This window comes from Falco punctatus (assembly GCF_963210335.1).
Source record: "Falco punctatus genome assembly, chromosome: 3".
In the NCBI taxonomy this organism is placed as follows: domain Eukaryota; kingdom Metazoa; phylum Chordata; class Aves; order Falconiformes; family Falconidae; genus Falco; species Falco punctatus.
In genome coordinates this window covers 22,875,994-22,894,675 of record NC_137582.1, presented here as the reverse complement: position 1 = coordinate 22,894,675, position 18,682 = coordinate 22,875,994, and the positions used below count along the sequence as shown (strand labels likewise).

The 18,682-nt window shown below is 34.1% G+C and overlaps 1 protein-coding gene across 1 annotated transcript in view; it reads right to left on the bottom strand.

Moving 5' to 3' along the window:
• The window catches only part of CSMD3 (CUB and Sushi multiple domains 3), a 740,574-nt gene that overhangs the window by 616,796 nt on the left and 105,096 nt on the right, over positions 1-18,682 (bottom strand). The window contains exon 3 of the mRNA XM_080381544.1: positions 11,749-11,861. Coding sequence (XP_080237670.1) covers positions 11,749-11,861 — 113 coding nt within the window. The remainder of the gene's footprint in view (positions 1-11,748; positions 11,862-18,682) is intronic.

The window sequence follows — 18,682 nt, the reverse complement described above, 5'->3', positions numbered from 1 at the left end:
GCATGTTGTTATTTTACAACACTACTTGTCTATAAACAGCTTATTCTTATCATCTCTCTATTTACTAATAACTAGTAAACTAGAGAGTCAAGGTGCTGAGAGGAATAAGCATACAGCGCAGGCTTTCAGCTCTACATCATCAATTTAAATCTGGACACACTCATGTTGAGAAGCCATACTTTAGTAGCATTTTCTTACCCTGTGGTTGCAAATCATATCCGAGATGATGCATATCTTCATCACAAAATCAGCTCTACAACTGCCACTAACTGCATCAGTGTTGATTATCTCTTTAGAGAGACTGGGAATTGAATGCTACAACTGGCAATGATATCTGGTCCTAAAAGAACACTTATTCCTTATAGGCACACTGACAGAGCAGTAACTGAAAAGCAACCTAAGTGCTAAATTCAATTAAAAAAATTAAATCTTTGTGACCCTTATGCTTTAATTTCTTCATTACTCATACAATAAATATGTAAGAAAGTCTCCTAGACATCTATTTTTTATATGGAAGCAGTAGGATTGCTTTCCGATTAAGGTCTGTCCATTTTCTCTGTACTCACTTCAAATGCTGTTTTATTTTATATATTGTATATATATATATATGTATATATATTATATATAGCAGGGAAACTACAGAATGTGAGATGAAAACCAAAAGCAAAGAAGGTATAAGAGTTCTGCACTAAATCTTGAGATAATATTTTTATGATCTTTTTAATTACCTCATTGTCATTATTTTCAGAATATTCTTTAAAAAAAAAAATCCTAAATGTAATGAACTGTTTTTAAAGTATGTAAATTTCTAGGCTTTTTGATCAAAAATGTATCAAGAATTCATTATTATTTTTCCTTAGGATAGACCTCTTTGTTTAAACAAAATATAGGTTAGTTCTGGAGTTTTAAAACCTTTCTAATATAAAGCTGCATTTAAAAAAACCCAGTTTTAAAATTGTGTCAATATTTTGGGACCACTTTTCAAATTTCATCTATGGTACAGATCTTAGATAAGTTGCTTAGGTAATTAATTTTTAGCTGTAACATGAAACTTATGGTCCATGGGATTTTAACGGCCTGCTGACAGCCATCTAATAAAGGAATGGGATTTTTTTTATGTTGTTCATCAACAGAAAAGCAGAATTACCAAAGGAAAACAGCTCCTTCAGCCAGAAGACTAGTATTTACTTGTAGATACAATTGTTTTCAATTATTTTAACTTTTTTTTTTTTTTTTGTCCCTCTAAATTGTAAGGCATTTGACAGACCATCTAGTTCATGACCTTATTATCCACCCATTCCCAAAGCTGTCTAAATTTACACTGAGGTTTGCTTTTATGACCTCATTGGCTAATGAGCAATTGTCTGCTAAGGACTGATCAAAAAAAGCAAATCGCTTCTAAAAAATTTTATTTCTTTTCAAAAAGCAGAGGATTCCAGTGCCGAGTAAGCAACTAGTTTTCTCTTCTTGTTAAAATAAAATTGTTATTATAATCACAGCTAAATGGTTATAACAGTATTGTTCTGGATGTCAGTGACTGGCATAACTGGATGCTTTATTTACAAACCTAAAAAAAAGTTCAGCTAATCCCAAGCATTTTGTGTCACATAATTTGTATTAAGCTTGCTACTGAATGCTCAACAGTATGGCTATCTTATTATGGATCTAAGTGTTCAAATATGAACTATAAATTTAACTCACTTGTGAAAAACTGGCAAAATTTGAAAATCTGTTCAGGTGACAAAATGAGTCTGTTCTTAGATTACAGCTATGTATTATTGAGATGCATGTTCTCATAATGAATAAACTTCTCCACCTGTAAAGTTTCCTATTGACTTTTGAAGAGTTTTTAAGATTTCATGCTGAGCATACCAAACTTGTTCTTGCAGATCTGTGTATTTTGATATTATTGATACAGAAATTCTATGAAAGCTGACAAAATCAAAGCCAAAATTCTATCAAATACCAAATGTGGGTTGAAGAATTCAACCATATATTTCTAGAAGTTTAAGTATCACCCATTAGTAGCTCCATTTTTATGAACTTTATGGATATTTCAAATTCTGCTATTGCATATTACTACTTCAAAATTTCCTTGAGCTGTAATTTAGGAAAAGCATGAGGGAAGCAAGTGCTTATAAACAAGGAGCTGCATTTCATTTGGTACTTTAATAAGCAGTATATTAGTTCCTACAGAATACTTTTTCAACTATATTGGATTACAGTTACTGCTACTTGTCTAGACATGGGATCAAAATGTGAATCTTAAATTTGATTGCCCTGAGATTTGCTTTTGTCAGGGTATTGTACTTATCTTAATAATATGACAGTCCAGTAGATGAAGAATGTAAGTCACAAAGAAAAACTCAGAATCTCTTGGGACATTTCTTTCAAGACTTGCAGTGTATATTCAATTTTTTTTTTCATGAAAATTGACAATGAAAATACAAGAAAAAACCTAAAGTAAGGCTGACATTTAATTAAGATCTCAAATTAATCACTGTCTTAGTTAAGCTTCAATATGAAGCGTGTATCAAAATGATAAATTACGGTAGCATAGGTTGACAAATATGGCTTCTTTAACAACATTATTCTGAAAGAAATAAATTAAACAGAACATTGAAATAGTAAGTGAATTTTTTCCAGACTAAGGAGAGATATTTTTTTCTCCCAATAATTAAATATTTCTTAAGGCAGAAGAAATGATTGGGTTTTAACTTTCAAATAATGACCTTTTTTGCAGATGTTGAAACAAATGAATATATTTCCATTCATTTTGCCTGGAACAAAATCATGCATGTTTCTGTGGCTCTCTAATCAATCAATTTATTTATTTAATTTTTTAAGATTTATCAAAGAAAATTTAGCATCCAACATAAAACAACTGAAGTCCAGCTGGCAATTGCAGTAGAATAAAACACTAGGTCTATAATCAAGCACACGTACATGAGCTTTTTTGCTATAAATGATATGTTATTTTGCAAATGAAAGAACAAGGAAGAGAAGTCTTTCTAGATGCATTTAACACATACTCTCTTGAAAATAGGTTGTCAAATCCTTGGCAGCAGGAACAATCTTTAACTGTACTTTTGCATACTGCTAATAAAGTGACACAGCCATCTATACTGAACTTTTGAGATGTAACTAGTGGTTAAATATTCTCTCCTGCATGGCACCGTCCCCTGCCTTCAAGCCAAGACCTATAATCCTGGACAATGTGCTTTTTGCCTTGAGCCCAGATCCATAATTTCACAGAGCAATTGATATCTGTTCAGCTTCACAACTGCTACTTCACGCTGCTCAGCCATGGAAGTGGCAAAAATGTGGCAAAGGGAAACCTTAAGCAGATCAAAGGTTGGTATGGAATTCTGAGGGCAAGAGTGAGGGGAATATGATCCCAGATGGTGTTGGCATCCCTATCAATCCTTCTGGTTAGGAGAAAAGCTCTGGCAATGAGGAAGCGCATCCAGCAGACCAGTGCCGAGCTTCAAGAGCTTGGCCTCCTTAATCATGGCACCTCATCTGAAGATGAAGTAGGACTGCTGAGAGGAAATGAAACCACATGATCAAGCAAAGAAGAACATAAGCACAGGCAGACTTGCTTACCTCAAAAGCAGGGCCTTTAAAAATAGTTTTGTTGGGGGCAGGGACCTAACTACAGAGTAGAAGAGAATTGAGCTGGGAACAAAGTAGTAAAATTGGGACACTAGACTTTAAGACATCATATTTGGAGTTATTTGGGGAATTGTTACATAGAATCTCTGGGGAAGCAATTACGAGAAGGAAGGGCAGCCAGAGAGATGGCTGATTTTTTAAAAGACAACCAACTATTTTAAGGGGAAATGAACTTTGGCAGATGACTCATGAGCCTAAGAAGGGAGCTTAATGATCTAAAATGCAAAGAAGTACAGACAACAAAGAGATTGGAAAAAAGAACAGACAACAAGAAATGAGTACAAACGTGTTGTTTCAGTACTTAGGGACAAAATGCAGAAGGTCAAAGTTCAAGGGGCTAGCAAGGAGTGTTATGGATTATAAAAAGGGATTCTACAGGTATGCTAGTAGCAAAAAGTGTGTGGGGAATACAACCATAGATAACATGGAAAAGGCTAGAGAACATGATGCCTTCTATGCGTTGGTCTTCACAAGAAGAAAATTCTTCATGTATCAATATGGTTGGGGGGGAGAGAAGCAGTCCATTCTGGGCGTGGAGTTGAGGGATTATGGAAAGAAGTTGAATATAGTCACATTCATAGATTCACCCAAGGGTACTGAAAGAGCTGTCCCACCATGACTGAAAAACTGCTGTCTGTAATCCGTTAAAAGTTACATCAATCAGTGGTAGTCCCTTGACTAGACAGACTAGTGATGTACCTGTCCTAATGAAAGCAAGAGGCCACCACAGGCACTGTAAACTAGTAACTCTTCCCTCAGTTTCTGGAATAGTGTGAAGAGCACACTTCTGTAATCCATTTTCTAACACTGAAGGATAAAGGTAACTGGGAATAGTCAGCACAGAGTTACCAAGGGCGTATTATTCTTTATGAACTCAAATGACATTTAAATATGTTGAAGGATGTAATAAATGACCACTGCCTCCAGCAGCCCAGGGGCTTGGAGGTTTCTCTTGCCCAGCCATAGAAGGCAAGCTGGGGGCACCTTGAGACCTGGGAGTGTCTGTCTTGGTCTGATGGACCTTGTTGCTACTTTCCCATTTGCAGATTCCACCAGTTGCACAGCTGAGTACTTATGCCAGAGAAACAGAGGGACATGCAGAAGACACAGGACTGGCTACAGACTGCCCCAGGCAAGGTGCTTCCTTCAACAGCAGGTACCTACAGGAACGTACTCGCATAAAACACAAGCACTAGCAGTCAGGTCCCTTTTTTGGCATATGCAGGAGGTCACTGACCCAGGCACACACCCAGGACCTCCTGGGGTCACAGGTGCACACACATTCGCAATCCCCCAGGTACCAGTGTGACACCAGTAGCTGTCACTCAGCCCTTGAAGCCCTCTCACACAGGTAGAGAGATCGCATTGAGAGTTAAAAAAGGATTTAATAAGAAGATAGGACAGATTGCGGTGATGAGGTTGCAGGCTCAGACAAGTGTACTGACCAGACCTGTTTTTCACACAGACATCACAACACCCACAAAATGATGAAAATGTAGAACAGCACAAAATAGTTTGTGATTTGGGACAAAATACTGGATGTTAAGACTTTAAAGAGAAAGAATAGTCTGAAGTGTGTGATTTTATTGCAGTACTTAAGAACCTAGCATAAGAACTAACAGATGCTGACACTAAGGGCTCTGTAATTTAGGAGATAAAAGCAGAACAAAAGCCAGCGACTAGAAGTTTTGAAAACAGAGTAAGAAGTCTTACATATCAGTGAGGGAGAGTGGCCAGTGGAATCAAAGCAAGTGATATTTTTCTTAAATCTTGATGTCTTCAAGAGCTGAATTTGTTTTCAGAAGTTATTCTTTAGTGATTGCAGTATAAGAAAAAGGTGTGAAATGCAATAAAAATTAACCAGATTTAAGTCCACTGGTCTATTTTTCTTTACTCTCTGGATCTATACAGGAATGGTATAATAATGGTAAAATTAATAAGCACCAAGGCAACCTGCTATTGATTTCATAACGAGTGACTCCCTTCTGTGCTACAGCATTACAAGTACTTCTGGCATTAGGATTAGCGTGGTAGTCCTGAGGCAATGATCTATTGTGACACACAGGCTACACGAGGTCAACTGGAAGAAAACAAGTATTTTCCCAGACAATACTCATTTTATTTAGTGACAATGTTAAATATTAACTGACAAGAGTGTATTTTCGAAATATTACTTGCAATTTTAAAAAACATTGGCTAGGAAGATGTCATGTGACTATACATCTCTGTATGACACATGGCAAAGAATATAGATTTATAGTTTTACCCGATAAAATATCTAAGTTTTTTTTTTATTATTTTAATAGAATGAATATTTTGATTTGCTTTTTCTTGTCTGGATTGATGCTGAACTATTAATAATATGATCAAAAGCAGGATAATGTTCTGCTATTGTTAATCACAACATAAAATTTGTGCAGCTTTAATTCTCTTAGTGCAATTACACTGCAAACACATCAATATAAAATCACTTTTGCAACATGACCTAGCACTACATTTTATAGCATAAATATTTATTTATTCTTTCTTTAAACTTTGCTTGCGATTTGATAACTCCCCTTCATTTATTACATCAATTCTAAAATATTGACAATCGTAATTTTCCCTTTGACTTCCATTTACCAAGGAATTTCATAACTACCTACCATGTTAATGACTGTCTTGACAAATGGTACAATAAAGCTAAAGCCTGGTAAGTATCTTCCATGTTTTTTATTTCGCTGAATATAAAGCCATTTTATTTCTGCATGACATGCTGTGGACAGTAGATACAAGTCTATGAATAGGCATTGTTGGGATGTTTTCTGTCCACAGTTAGTATTCCAAGATCAGAAGGATATGACAGATAGTTTTATGTGACTCCTTAGACAATATGGCAGATACTCATATATTCAGCCAAAAGAAACTCCAGCACCCTTTTTTTTTTTTTTTTTTTAACTTGTTATCTAACAGGTTAAATTACAGTAAAAATTCAGAATTAAGATTGTAATCTTATATTTAGTATGTTTCCTTGTTAGATTTAATATGCTTCATTTTCAAAATAGGAGTTTACATGATCAATATATCTGTTTAGGTAATTTAAGCATTCTTGATTTTTTTTTTTTCTTTGTGAACTTTCTTTCAGAAACACTAGGCAAATTCTATTTAATTCCATTTTTATTAAGGGCTTGCTGACGCAATCTTATGACAGAAAGTAGCCATACCCAAAATAGCTATGGCAAAATCTGAACAACAACAATAACAAAAAGCCTATGGTATCTGTCAGGTAGTAAGCCTGGTGACAACTTTACAACTTAAAGTCTGTGGCTTTTACAACTCTAGCCTAGCAAACATTTTTTGTGCAGATCTTTTATAGACACCTCTCCAATATTAAGCAGTAATTCATTAGTAATCCTTTAAATTTTTACATGAAGTTAGTAGTGATATTACTAGCTTAATACAACTAGTACTTTGTGAACCTTACCTAAATCCAAGATTTAGATTATGTGTAGTAACATTTCTGAATTTTGATATGCAGAAGAGCTAAAAATATATTATCCTATTTGTTCACATTCTCTAGCTTTATACCAACAGCCAAAATTATTTTTAGCATCCACATCCTGGCACTAAGTCCTAATATTATTTCTGATCTACATGCTTCAATAATCCTGTACATTAGCTACCAATTTTTCTTAATATTCCCAAAAGAAATGTGTAATAGATCCCTAGAAGTTACTAGATGGAAATTCTATTATGTTAATAAATACCATCTGCTCCCTTCTCTCCTTCTCCCACCTCCTGTTACCTATAAAGATAAATCTTGAAATTTTTAAAATTGCTCTCAAACCCCTCTCAAAATCATTTCAGCAGAATTGCTGAATTCCTATTGCACCACCCCAGTACAAACATGAAGACCATTTCATTATTTATGCAGTGTACAGTAATTCAGTTTTATAATTCATCTTTTAAAAGATGTGTAGCACTACAGAACAGATAAAATTATATTTCATAACACTATTATAAATAATTGTGCTTAATCTCCAGGACATTCATAATTTTATGTATAAGAATAACTTACTAAGTTCCTTTTTTCTTATCCATGATCAATAGAATAGCACAAAAATGCCTATCGTATTTATCTCGAATGAAGATTGCCATAAATTCTAGCAGTAAATTTGTTAATGAAGTCAATGATTTTAACAATGTCAGCTACCTGTTTAATTGCTGTTAAATAGCCCAGCAAGAACCAAAGGAAGCACTGTTCAAAGCAGGACTGGGGTCACTGAAGCCCCTCGCTGTATGGGCCAAGCTGCTTTGTTGCTTTCTTTCTCAGCAGCTGTATTTCCCCTCCTGTGCTCTCAATGAATAAAGCTGCTTATGTATCTTAGGAACACAGGAAATGGAAAAGTGCATCAAATTCTTCTATTCCAAACCCAAAATAATCTTATCAGAAATAAAATAAAAAGGACACAGCTACATATGACTTGGCCTAAATTATCAAATAGGAGATTAAGTATAACACTTATCCTCCATATGTTAATAGCCAAACATGTTACACAGATCCTGAAAGCTACTAAAAAAAAAAAAAAAAAAAAAAAAAAGATGCCAGAAACCTCTCCAGGAAAAAAAAAAAAAAAAAAACCAAACACAAAACAAAAAAACCCACCAGGCATAGAATCAGCAGACTTCCCCCCTTTCTTACTCCAGCCAGCAAAGCTGTGTTGCTAGACAGAGACAAAATGATAAATTGCGGCTGGTAATTATTATAGCTCGAGTTTTTGTCTTAAAATCCCTCCCAAATTTTCAATGCATGTCATCATTTTCTGTTGTCACTGTAAGTGAAGTCCTTTTCTTTTGAGTAATCTGTTTCAGTTTTCTCTCACGAAATCTTTTTTCTCCGCGGGTATTGTGCTATATAGACAGGTGTATTTCTCAAATGTGTTCTTTCCTAAATAATAGACAAACTGAACTTAAAAAAACAGTACCAAATCTAACTCAAATATCCCACTTGACACTGACGAAAGAAAGACAGGTGAGAAGCAAAGGAGAGAAGAGACAAAGAGAAGGATGAAGGGACAGAGGGTACAGACTGAGTCTTATGGTATTGATGGTAGGAGGCCAGAGTTGGTGTTTCTGTGGTCTATTGTGTACTTAGTTTGACTGGATGCAATTGCAGACGCTTGCATGTGCCCCAGAATAGTAGTTCTATTGATGATATAAATTCATGTCTTTTCATTTTTTTTCCTCAGGAGACCAGAAAATTAATATGTTCCTCTATGCTGTGATCAAGAAATTCCATGGTAGAGTCATATTTCCCACAGATAATATCAGGTACTCTGGAGTTTCTTGTCAACTTTCAGCTCAACTGCAAATATCTCAAGGCAGATAGGAGGTCTGAGAAGGAGCTGTTGGTGGGCTTTGTTTATTTGGTTTGGGGCTTTTTTTGTTTGTTTTTTTTGGGGGTGTTGGTTGTTTGTTGGGGTTTTTTTAGACAGTGAATAGTAATGTATCCCATATAACCATCTATGACATCTATTTCCAAATGTTTCAAAGGAAAGTCTGTTAAATGATCACTGATTATGAAAGGTATGTTCCTTCTTTTTCAAATCACACCTGGATCTAATCTCTTCAGATATATGTCTCTACTGCTTATCCTGCCTTTCATGCTGTCTCTATCATTCTGCTTTATTTGAATGATAAGGTGCTAATCATTTCTATCTTAGGTCTCAAATTACAGATCCATAATGAAGCACTTAAGTATGTGGTCTGATATTTAGGGGTACTCAGTATGCAGATGTTTCATCAGGAAGGTAAAAGAAGAGGTACTGGGCAATCAAAATTTTTAAAAATTGGTTACTAGGTAGAACCAGACCTGAAAATGTTGATTGCAGGGTTATACACATTCACAAAGAGTACAAGAACAGAAACGGAGATTGCCCTGATGTGATTACCATTTAAATACATCTATTCTCTCATGTCAAGGAACAATGCATGAAATGAATGTAACAAAATGAGTTTTCATATCTTTGCTGGCTGGGTATAAAGACAGGAAACTTCATAGGAAGTCAGAAAAACAGGAATTGAAAGAAAAAAAACTGAATAAAGGTGCTCTGGTGCAACTCTTCAAAAAGCAGGTCTGGCCATGGTAAGAGAGACTGCATTTAACTAAAACTTTGGGCTCTAGCCTAACTTCTTTCAATATTCCTGATTTCACAAAATAATGCCTCAGATTCCAGAAAGATGAGTATAAGATTCAAGGTAACAAGTTTATGTTTTGTTCTAAAATGCTGATTTCTGTGGTTGAAAGTAAGATATCCCCACACTTTGTCAGTGATTTAGGAGCCTGAGTTTTATTACTCACCACGTTATTTTAGCCTGGAAAGGAACTATGTGAGGTGTCAGTCATATGTGCAAATTGAACTCGGTTAGTGATCTTCTATTTCAAGTTTAATCATTCTCTATGATAACTGAAATGCATAGTACACTACCTGTTAGTATTAGTAGTGCAAAACCTTTTGGCAAACAACATACAAGGACAGCAGATGATACCATATATAGTGAATCTGAATTTCCCAATTTATGGCACCACATCAATGATGAAAAATGCTGCATATTTTCCTAACATGCATGAGAAGTACATACTATATTTTAAATAGTTAAAATTCCATAAGAATTGCATAGTATATTTCCATATGACATTTTTGCAATAATGCTGCTGCTGAACAAAGTTACTGAACACTTGAAAAATTATCAGACTACAGAGTAGCTATAATCTAGCCAAAAAAACCCTGTTACACTTAGGTTGAATTGACAAACTACAAAGTAGCTATAATCCAGCCAAAACCAGTTACACATAGCTTGAATTTCTGTTTTGTAAACTATCTCTTGCTTATGTGTAAACCAGAAAAAAAAGTGTAATTGCTTCATCTATTTTCTATAATAACTCAAAGGACAAGAAAGGCTTGAAAATTCTTATACGTTTTTCATTTCATATCTTGATGTAAGTGCATATAGGAGGGAACGTCTATATGAAGTAGCATTCTAACACATCATGTCTGAAAGTAAACTGTGTCAATGGCTGAGGATATTTTACTACAGAGTGATTGTGGGCTGTGTTTCTATGGCAGCCCTTCATTGCATTTCCAGTTTACAGATATTTTCCTAGCTGTCAAAGTGTTACTCAGCTAGTTACTTTCTCAAAGATTAGTTTCTTTGGCAGATGGGACTGAGCAGGGTACAATGGTCTCAGAGATTCTCCACGCAGTTTACTATAGCTCCTGGCTTGCAGAGAGAGATGCTTAACAGAAGGAAAATGATCAAGTGTCATTACATCAATTTAAATAAGGAAAAGAAGAAAAAAAAAGGGGGGGGGGGTGTAGAAAAAGCAAGTTTCTGTTTATATCCTATAAATACTTGCTCATGGTCCCAGTGCTAATAAAATGATCTAAAAAATAAATTGATAGATGATATATTCCAACTCTTCAAACATGACTAAAGTGAACTTGATCATAAACAAGGTCCTTCCTAGAACATACACACAGTAATAGGAACTTCTGGACTTCAGGAATACATGTGCCACCTCCTTTACTTCAGTGTCTGTGTGAAAAATGTAGACAGTTGTGAAAACTGCAATAGGGAAGTAGCTTTATGTCAGTTCAGAGAACTGAGTCAGCATTTCTCCTATGCAAAAGTATGAGAAGGAATCTATCCATAAAACTTGCAAATATAAATTCAACTATCTAGTGAAATTCAAGAGTTAGTAATTTCTTGCCATTAATTTGAATAAGCGTATGTTAGAAGGACCAGAAAGATTATGATTATAGTTTTTTTCAAATTTAAAGAATTTGGCATTATTAAAGGAAAGGTCGTATAACATTTGTGTCTGGGTGGGACTACAGACAGCTGAGTTTTAAATATTTTGATTTCAGATGTAAGCTTATGCATCTGAATGACTCCATGAAAAGCAAACATTGTAACTAGGATAAAGTGTAAATGTGTATTTGTATACATTTTAGTGGAACATTTAGTTTTATTATGTATAGAGATCAGAGAAAAAAATCCAAAATCCAGAATATTTTGTTAAGAATGTCTTACCTTCATAATAAACTTTAAACCCATGAGCACTAACTGCAAAGTCACTTGTCAAGCGCAGTGAAAATACAGATTTTGTACTTGTCACAGGTGGAGGAAGATGAAATCCTGTTAACCTGAGAAACAAAAAAAGCAGAACCCATGGTTAATTGTCTGAAAAATAAAACTGTGACAGATGTCTGTTCCAAACAATATTTCATCATGGAAAGCGCAATTGACTTGAAAGTGTATAGTTTATATTACTTGAAAAAATTCTTTTCATATGATAGTTTAAGGAATCAATATAAAATTTTAGCAGCCTTCATGGACACTGAACCAGGTAAGGTGTATCAGTTTGAGAAAACTGTTCTTAGTAGACATGATAGTAAGATATAGAAAATGGACTTTAAAAATGGTCCAGATTATCAATTGATGGAAAAAAAAAAAAGCCCCCAAACCATCAGTCAATTTACACTCTTTAGGGTTATGTTCAAGCATCTATTGTATTATTTTGCCCAGGCAAAATTGCACATATTTTACACAGGCTTCTGTTAAAGTTTGTAGTGGATGAATTGCCTGCAGTCATATGATGAAAGAAAGGGGAGCATGAGTCACTTTCATGAGAGAATTTAAGATTATTTAATCTATGTACTCCAGCCTCAGAGAAGATATTTCTGCTTTCATCTCTACCAGGAAATCCAGAGAGCATCATTTTGAAATCACACATCCATAAAGCAAGCTCTCTTACAAGGAATTACAGGGTTACCAGGATTTTGGGTTTCTTTGGTTGGTCAGTTTTATTAAAACCGCTATGTTTGAATTTTTGTGTACCCATAGCACTGCTATGTTCTACTAATACTCAGCTCTGCACAATCTTTTAATTTGATGTACATATGATAACACTTACTTTCTCTGTTCTAGGAAAATAACCTCTTCAGGGTTCATACCAGACCAACAAATCCCAAAGTATTTACGTGTGAAAAATATCTAAAGAGCAAATCAAGTAATTTAGCTGCGTATACTCACCAGTGACACCTAGATATGCCTTTGGAGCCCGGTTGGCCATGTGTGGCAAATTCTGTAGCAGATTAGGATGATTTATTTTAATAATGATTAACATTAAATTGTTTTCATGTGTTTGTAGCCAGGCCCTATTTTTACTTCTTACTTTGAAGTTATAATTATAGAAAAATTTAGATTGGAAGGGACAGCTATGTATTAAATGAGATTCACAGAGACATTTGATTTTGCAATACATCATTACAGGATTCCAGAACACCTAATTCATAAGTTGGTCTTGTGGACATTTAGAAAAAAGATATAAACTGATATTTTTTTACTGGAATAAAAAGGTATATTTTTTGATTTTGCTTGATATAAGTACTGCAGACACCAATGGTGCTTAGTATTGCTTTAATACATTTGCTGCTGCTTGCACTGAAATTCAGTGTCAGTCTTGTTCTGAGATGAATAAATAAGTTATGTCCTACCATTATCAGTATCTCTAGTCTTACCAGAAGGAAAGACAGAGAGTGATGACAGAATTTTAAAGGTCAGGAAATTATTTTCTAAAAAATTATTGTAATTTCAATATTACATTTATTTAATGTTTTATTTATTTTTAATGTTAAAATACCTTTAGATGAGTTCTGTATAGTGTACCAGTAATTTACCATAATACTCATTTGCTGTGGGGAGCATTAAAAGTTCTATATTTTTCTCTGATGACTATTTACTTGGTGTTGTTAATAGATACTCTATAATGGGTGTTTTACTGTTGTTTTTTTCTTAAGTAATCTTTGGCAAAAAACCCTCCAGAATAGCCTGTCTTTTTTTCCCCGGAGAGTATCCATTCATTACCCTATGCTGTTACTGAAAACACTGTTAAAGACGTTGCAATAGCCAATATATACTATCGGTTACAATCATGACAACTATGAAAGCCAAAAGATAAGATATATTACTCACAGCATAATGAGTAGAAAACTGAAAAACATGAACAGAAGTAGCAATGACACTTAAAGAGGTGTATATGCAGATCTACATACATGCAGCAAGTCGTCTGTGTGTGTATCCAGAAACCTATTATTTGTTTTGTCATTAGCATTTTCATGAATAATGTCATTAGAACAAGACTAGAATAAAGATTTAATATTAATATGAAAGGAGATAATTATTTACAGAATATTTAGAAAATACTTTTTTTTTAATTGATTACAAGAATACATTTTTGTTCTAACAAAAAAAATATAACTAAACACTTATGTCTCCCAAATGAGCATATGCATAATTGTTTGACACATCAATATCAGTGGAATTTTCCCATTACCTTATTCATAAACCAGTACCTACTTTAATTCATTGGTATCACCACTTGAAAGTAAACTCACCTGAAATAAACCCAAGGCAACAATTTTAATAAAACTTTTATCTGCAGCACCCAGCAGGTTTATTGGTATCTACTTAGCTACTCACTGATCTGAGGGAATTGTGGGCATAAACGCATAGCCAGCAGAAAAGAAATATACATTTATCCCAAATGTTTTAATCTTATGAGTGGTACACGTGCACAGCTTAGATGGATAGGGTTTTTTTAAAAAATTAACACATATGTTACTATTGTGGCAAGTGTTACGAGCTCCTCATGCAAAACAGACCATTATAAGAGCTTTCAGGGGTACGCCCTTTATCGTCATTGTTATGCTGCATTTATGCAGAAAGTTTTAGTTGGTTTCTTTATTCTAGTCGTTACACTTAATAGGAAAAAAAAGTGCAGAGGTTTTATTTGTGGTTTAGTAAATGCAAAATGAATTAAAAAATTCTAATATGTAATAATACAACACGCAAATATCGCTTGGTAAAATATTGCAAATTTTCTAAATGCAATGTAATGTAATTTTTTCAGACAATTGAAGTAACCTAATACTTGAGTATTATTCATTGGGTACTACAGTACATTGACCTCAGAGTTTAAGTCCCATTTGTATGTAAAAGTCTACAAAAAGTCATAAATGTTAGCTTGAATAGTTTGTCATTTAAGATGAAACATAGGAAGTACATAATAACTGCAGGAGAGAGATGTCAGCTAAGCAGCAAATTGCCTGTAAGATAATGTATGTGCATAAGTCTGATACCGCTTCTTTAGACCAGCCACACCTATTAAGAGATTACCCTGGTAAAAGCAAAACTATAGGTGGGACACTTACGCAAAACAAGCAGTCATCTCCTTAAGCTGGTATCATCTGCATATTAAACAGACTTAAAGTTCAAATTTCCTGTAGTAGCTGAGGTTTTTTTATCTACAGTGATTTTCTCTCTTACATTCCATTTTCATATTCCATTCCATTTGCATCAACTTTTTCAAATTTGAAATACCTAATAGAGTGATTTGAATGTCCCTCTACTGCTGTTTTAGATCTTGTGAGGTATTTGAGACATAAACACAGAGATGGTACACGTGCCATTGGACCAAAATGAGACTCATGTTCTTCTGGAGTTAGAGGTCGGGTAGGATCACTTAGGGATTTGAGATGTGCCTGCATGTTCTGTTAAGCACTGCAGTCATCCCTCAGCAGAAAAAAATTTATACTAGGACAGGTGGCAGGTTTTGTTTGGTTTGGTTTTGGGTTGGTTTTTTTTTAGGATTTTCATTTACCCAGTCCTCATCCTCTTTCCCTTTTTGGTTTTGGAATTGGCTCTTTTAATAATCCCCCAAATCCATAAAGAAATCCCATAAGCCATTGGTATGTACTGCTGTGGTGAGAAACCATGGGAACTAAAGACTGTCTATAGAAGTCTGAGAAGGAAATACACTTCCTTCTGTCTCAACTCTTTAAAAAATGAATTTTTGAACTATAACATTCTCCTTGCATTTTTGATTGAGATGCTGCAGCTCAGCTATGGAGTGTTATCCAACATGTGTGCTTGGCAGCACGCTTTAGTGGTTAATGTCCAGGGGTAATGGATCTCAAAGGTCTTTTCTAATCTAAATGATTCTATGATGCAACAGTAAGTACAGAGTACTATAACTACTCTGTGGTACCCTCTTCATCCTCCTGAGGAAAAACCAAGGCTATTGGGGATCCAGAAGGACATCAGAAGGGTGAGAACACCACCAGAGAAGAGACAAAAATTCTAGGAAGTTTCTGGACATTTTTAAGTATTAGCAATGAGATTTTTCATTAGTTACTTGCAGTATGAGTATTAGTAGTACTGTAAGTGAATAAGTAATAACATCTGTTATATTGAGTGTTATACTTTTATTTGTTAAGGCCTTGGAAAAATAAGACAGATCTTATTTGAGTCCTCAGATGTCTCTAAGTACTCAGGATGCAAGTGCACAAAATTTCCTGATGTACGAATAAAGTGACTAAAGGATGTCTCTTTCAAGCTGAGAAAATAGTTTTGAAGGAAGCTGTGTCATATGTGTCAAAGTTCTCTGAATTCATCCTTATATGTTTTTTCAGTGATGGAAAGGGCCAAATGGAGTCTGCAACAAAACATTGCCTTATGTCTGCAGGAATTCATTAATCAATTAAAAATTAATTAAAATATGTAAAAAAATTCTAAGAAATGTTGATTGTGTTTTAATCTTTATAAAAATCTGTAGTAATATATTTTTTGGTTTATAAGTGATTGAAAATTGCATTAATATTTTATTTCAAACACACCATTTACAGTATGTGCCACTTTTCCTATGAGTTACTGTATTTTGGCACATGCTGTAAATTCACAAAATAAACATGCATACAATAGTAAGCAATTGAATCTGTTTTCCTTTTTCACAGTGTACTTTGAAAGACTATTACTTCTAGAGTATTTATAACATATCTCTTTTTTTAAAAAATCATTTATATCATCATTTTAAAATGACAAATCATCTTAGATTTATGGTTTCCAGGCTCTTTTTCTGACTGAAAATTTCTGAAGTTTGATCAATCATTCATTTTCTGCTTTACCGTGGTCCTTGGGATAAAGCTTTACTCATATATCAAGCGCACCTTTAGCTGCATGCTGGACTTAAAACTCACAAGCCCTTAAGGAAAAACATGCTCCCAGCTGCAGGATCACATTAAAGCAATCTTTTCATAACTGCAAAGTTGAAATGATGGAAACAGTCTTGATTAGTCACACAAAAGTTCGTCTAGATAAATCGATTACTTGAGATTGTGGTGTGATAAATAAGTTGACAGCATTTCCTCATTTCCTGTGTATCTTAGCTAATTGCTCTTTGACAAAGCCTTGATTATCTTTTTAATTTTAAAATACATTTTTTAAAATGTATTTTAAAGGGTTTTTTTTTATACTTCACAGAATTCTAAGTTCTCTAAAGTCTGTTACTGATTTCCAAAGACTATACAGTTAATCTAGAATATTTCAGTTTGGATTGGATAGTATAAAAGGACATTCACCAAAAGATCTTTTAAGTGATTAGTAGTTTTTCACTTGATTTCAATAAACTTTTGATTAGCTCACAGAAATTTTACAACAGGAAGAGTTCTAGGCTAATCTGAAAGGTGTAAGAAATGTTTGTCCCTAATTTACATACAATAATGCAGAAACATAGAACATGTCAACATGTCAATTTATTATAACTTTGATTGTAAAATTAGTGTCAAAATCCATCCATTTCCACTTTTAGTTTGATCTCCAAAGAACTGTTTATTCTTAATGTCAAATGGAGAAGATGGATTCTGAAAAAGAATTGGCAAAATAAGCAAAATGCCAATCATAAAATAAAATTGGGTAAAATTAATTTTTTTATACCTTCACTGAGAATCTTCCTTATAGATAAAGCCAAACTTCGAGAAGAGAGTAGAAATGTTATTGCATATTTAGCTGTTTTCAGGAAATTGAATTATCTGATATATTGAAACCACAGCTAAAATAGTTTTATAATTATAGCTGCTGCATTTATAACAGGTAACTCTTCTTTTTCTTCCACTATGAAATTTTGATCTCAGTAATAACCATGCAACTTGATAATATTCAAAGAACATTATCCTTAAAATCCATAGTACATAAACAAATGAAGCGGCATAACCAGTGGATTTCTCCCATTAAACTAAATGGAATCCTCCTACCGTTAGTGTTATTTTCTGCTATTTTCTGTCCAGTAACATATTATGTACTGTTTATGCAGACTACTATTTAATACTTACCAAATAAATGCAACTTAAACTTAGTAAGGTACTGCTGGGGCTTGGTCTTTTTGGACTACATGCTGATGAATTCATTATTAGCTGATGGAGCCTATCTGTGTGTTTGTGTATTCATATACACTTCTATTCATTTTCTAAGTAGCAGATGATTAGATTTATTATCTGACTAGCCTGATGTTACACTGATTCAATTTCAAATTTAGTAAGATTAGGTCTTTTGCCTGCCAAATTCTTGTTTAACATTTTCCCACTAGCTCTGATTATTGAAAAAAAAATATGTTAAAAATAATTATAGATGCACTCAGGAGAAGGGATTGCTTATTTGCATTTTTTAAAAGATAAAAGTGTGTTCTTCTCACCTGATTTGGTACTGCGTTTGTTGTGATCAGCGTCTGGTTGACTGAAATAATAGGTTTCTTCAGTATTTTTTCTATGAACAGTTTTATTTTTGTCTTCTAATACTTATCTTTTTTTTTTTTCTGAGGACCTCATCCCCTTGTATATGCCATGGCATTTTCTTATTTTGAATACTGAGATACTGAAGAGAAGTTACGATTACTTAATAAAGTATGAATTTTAAATGTTCATTGTGTCTGATTCGGCATCCCAAATCCTGGCTGCCACATTAAAATTACCTATTTCCCTATTGGCATGTTTCTGGTTACCCTCTTTCGTGACAACGCAAAATCCAGCACGCGTTTCCCTTTCAGTCTGTTTTGTGGTCCTTTTTTCTTGTGTGTCTTCTATAACAATTCATCAGACATGTAAGCACCTCTTATTTCTAAACAGCAAACTAA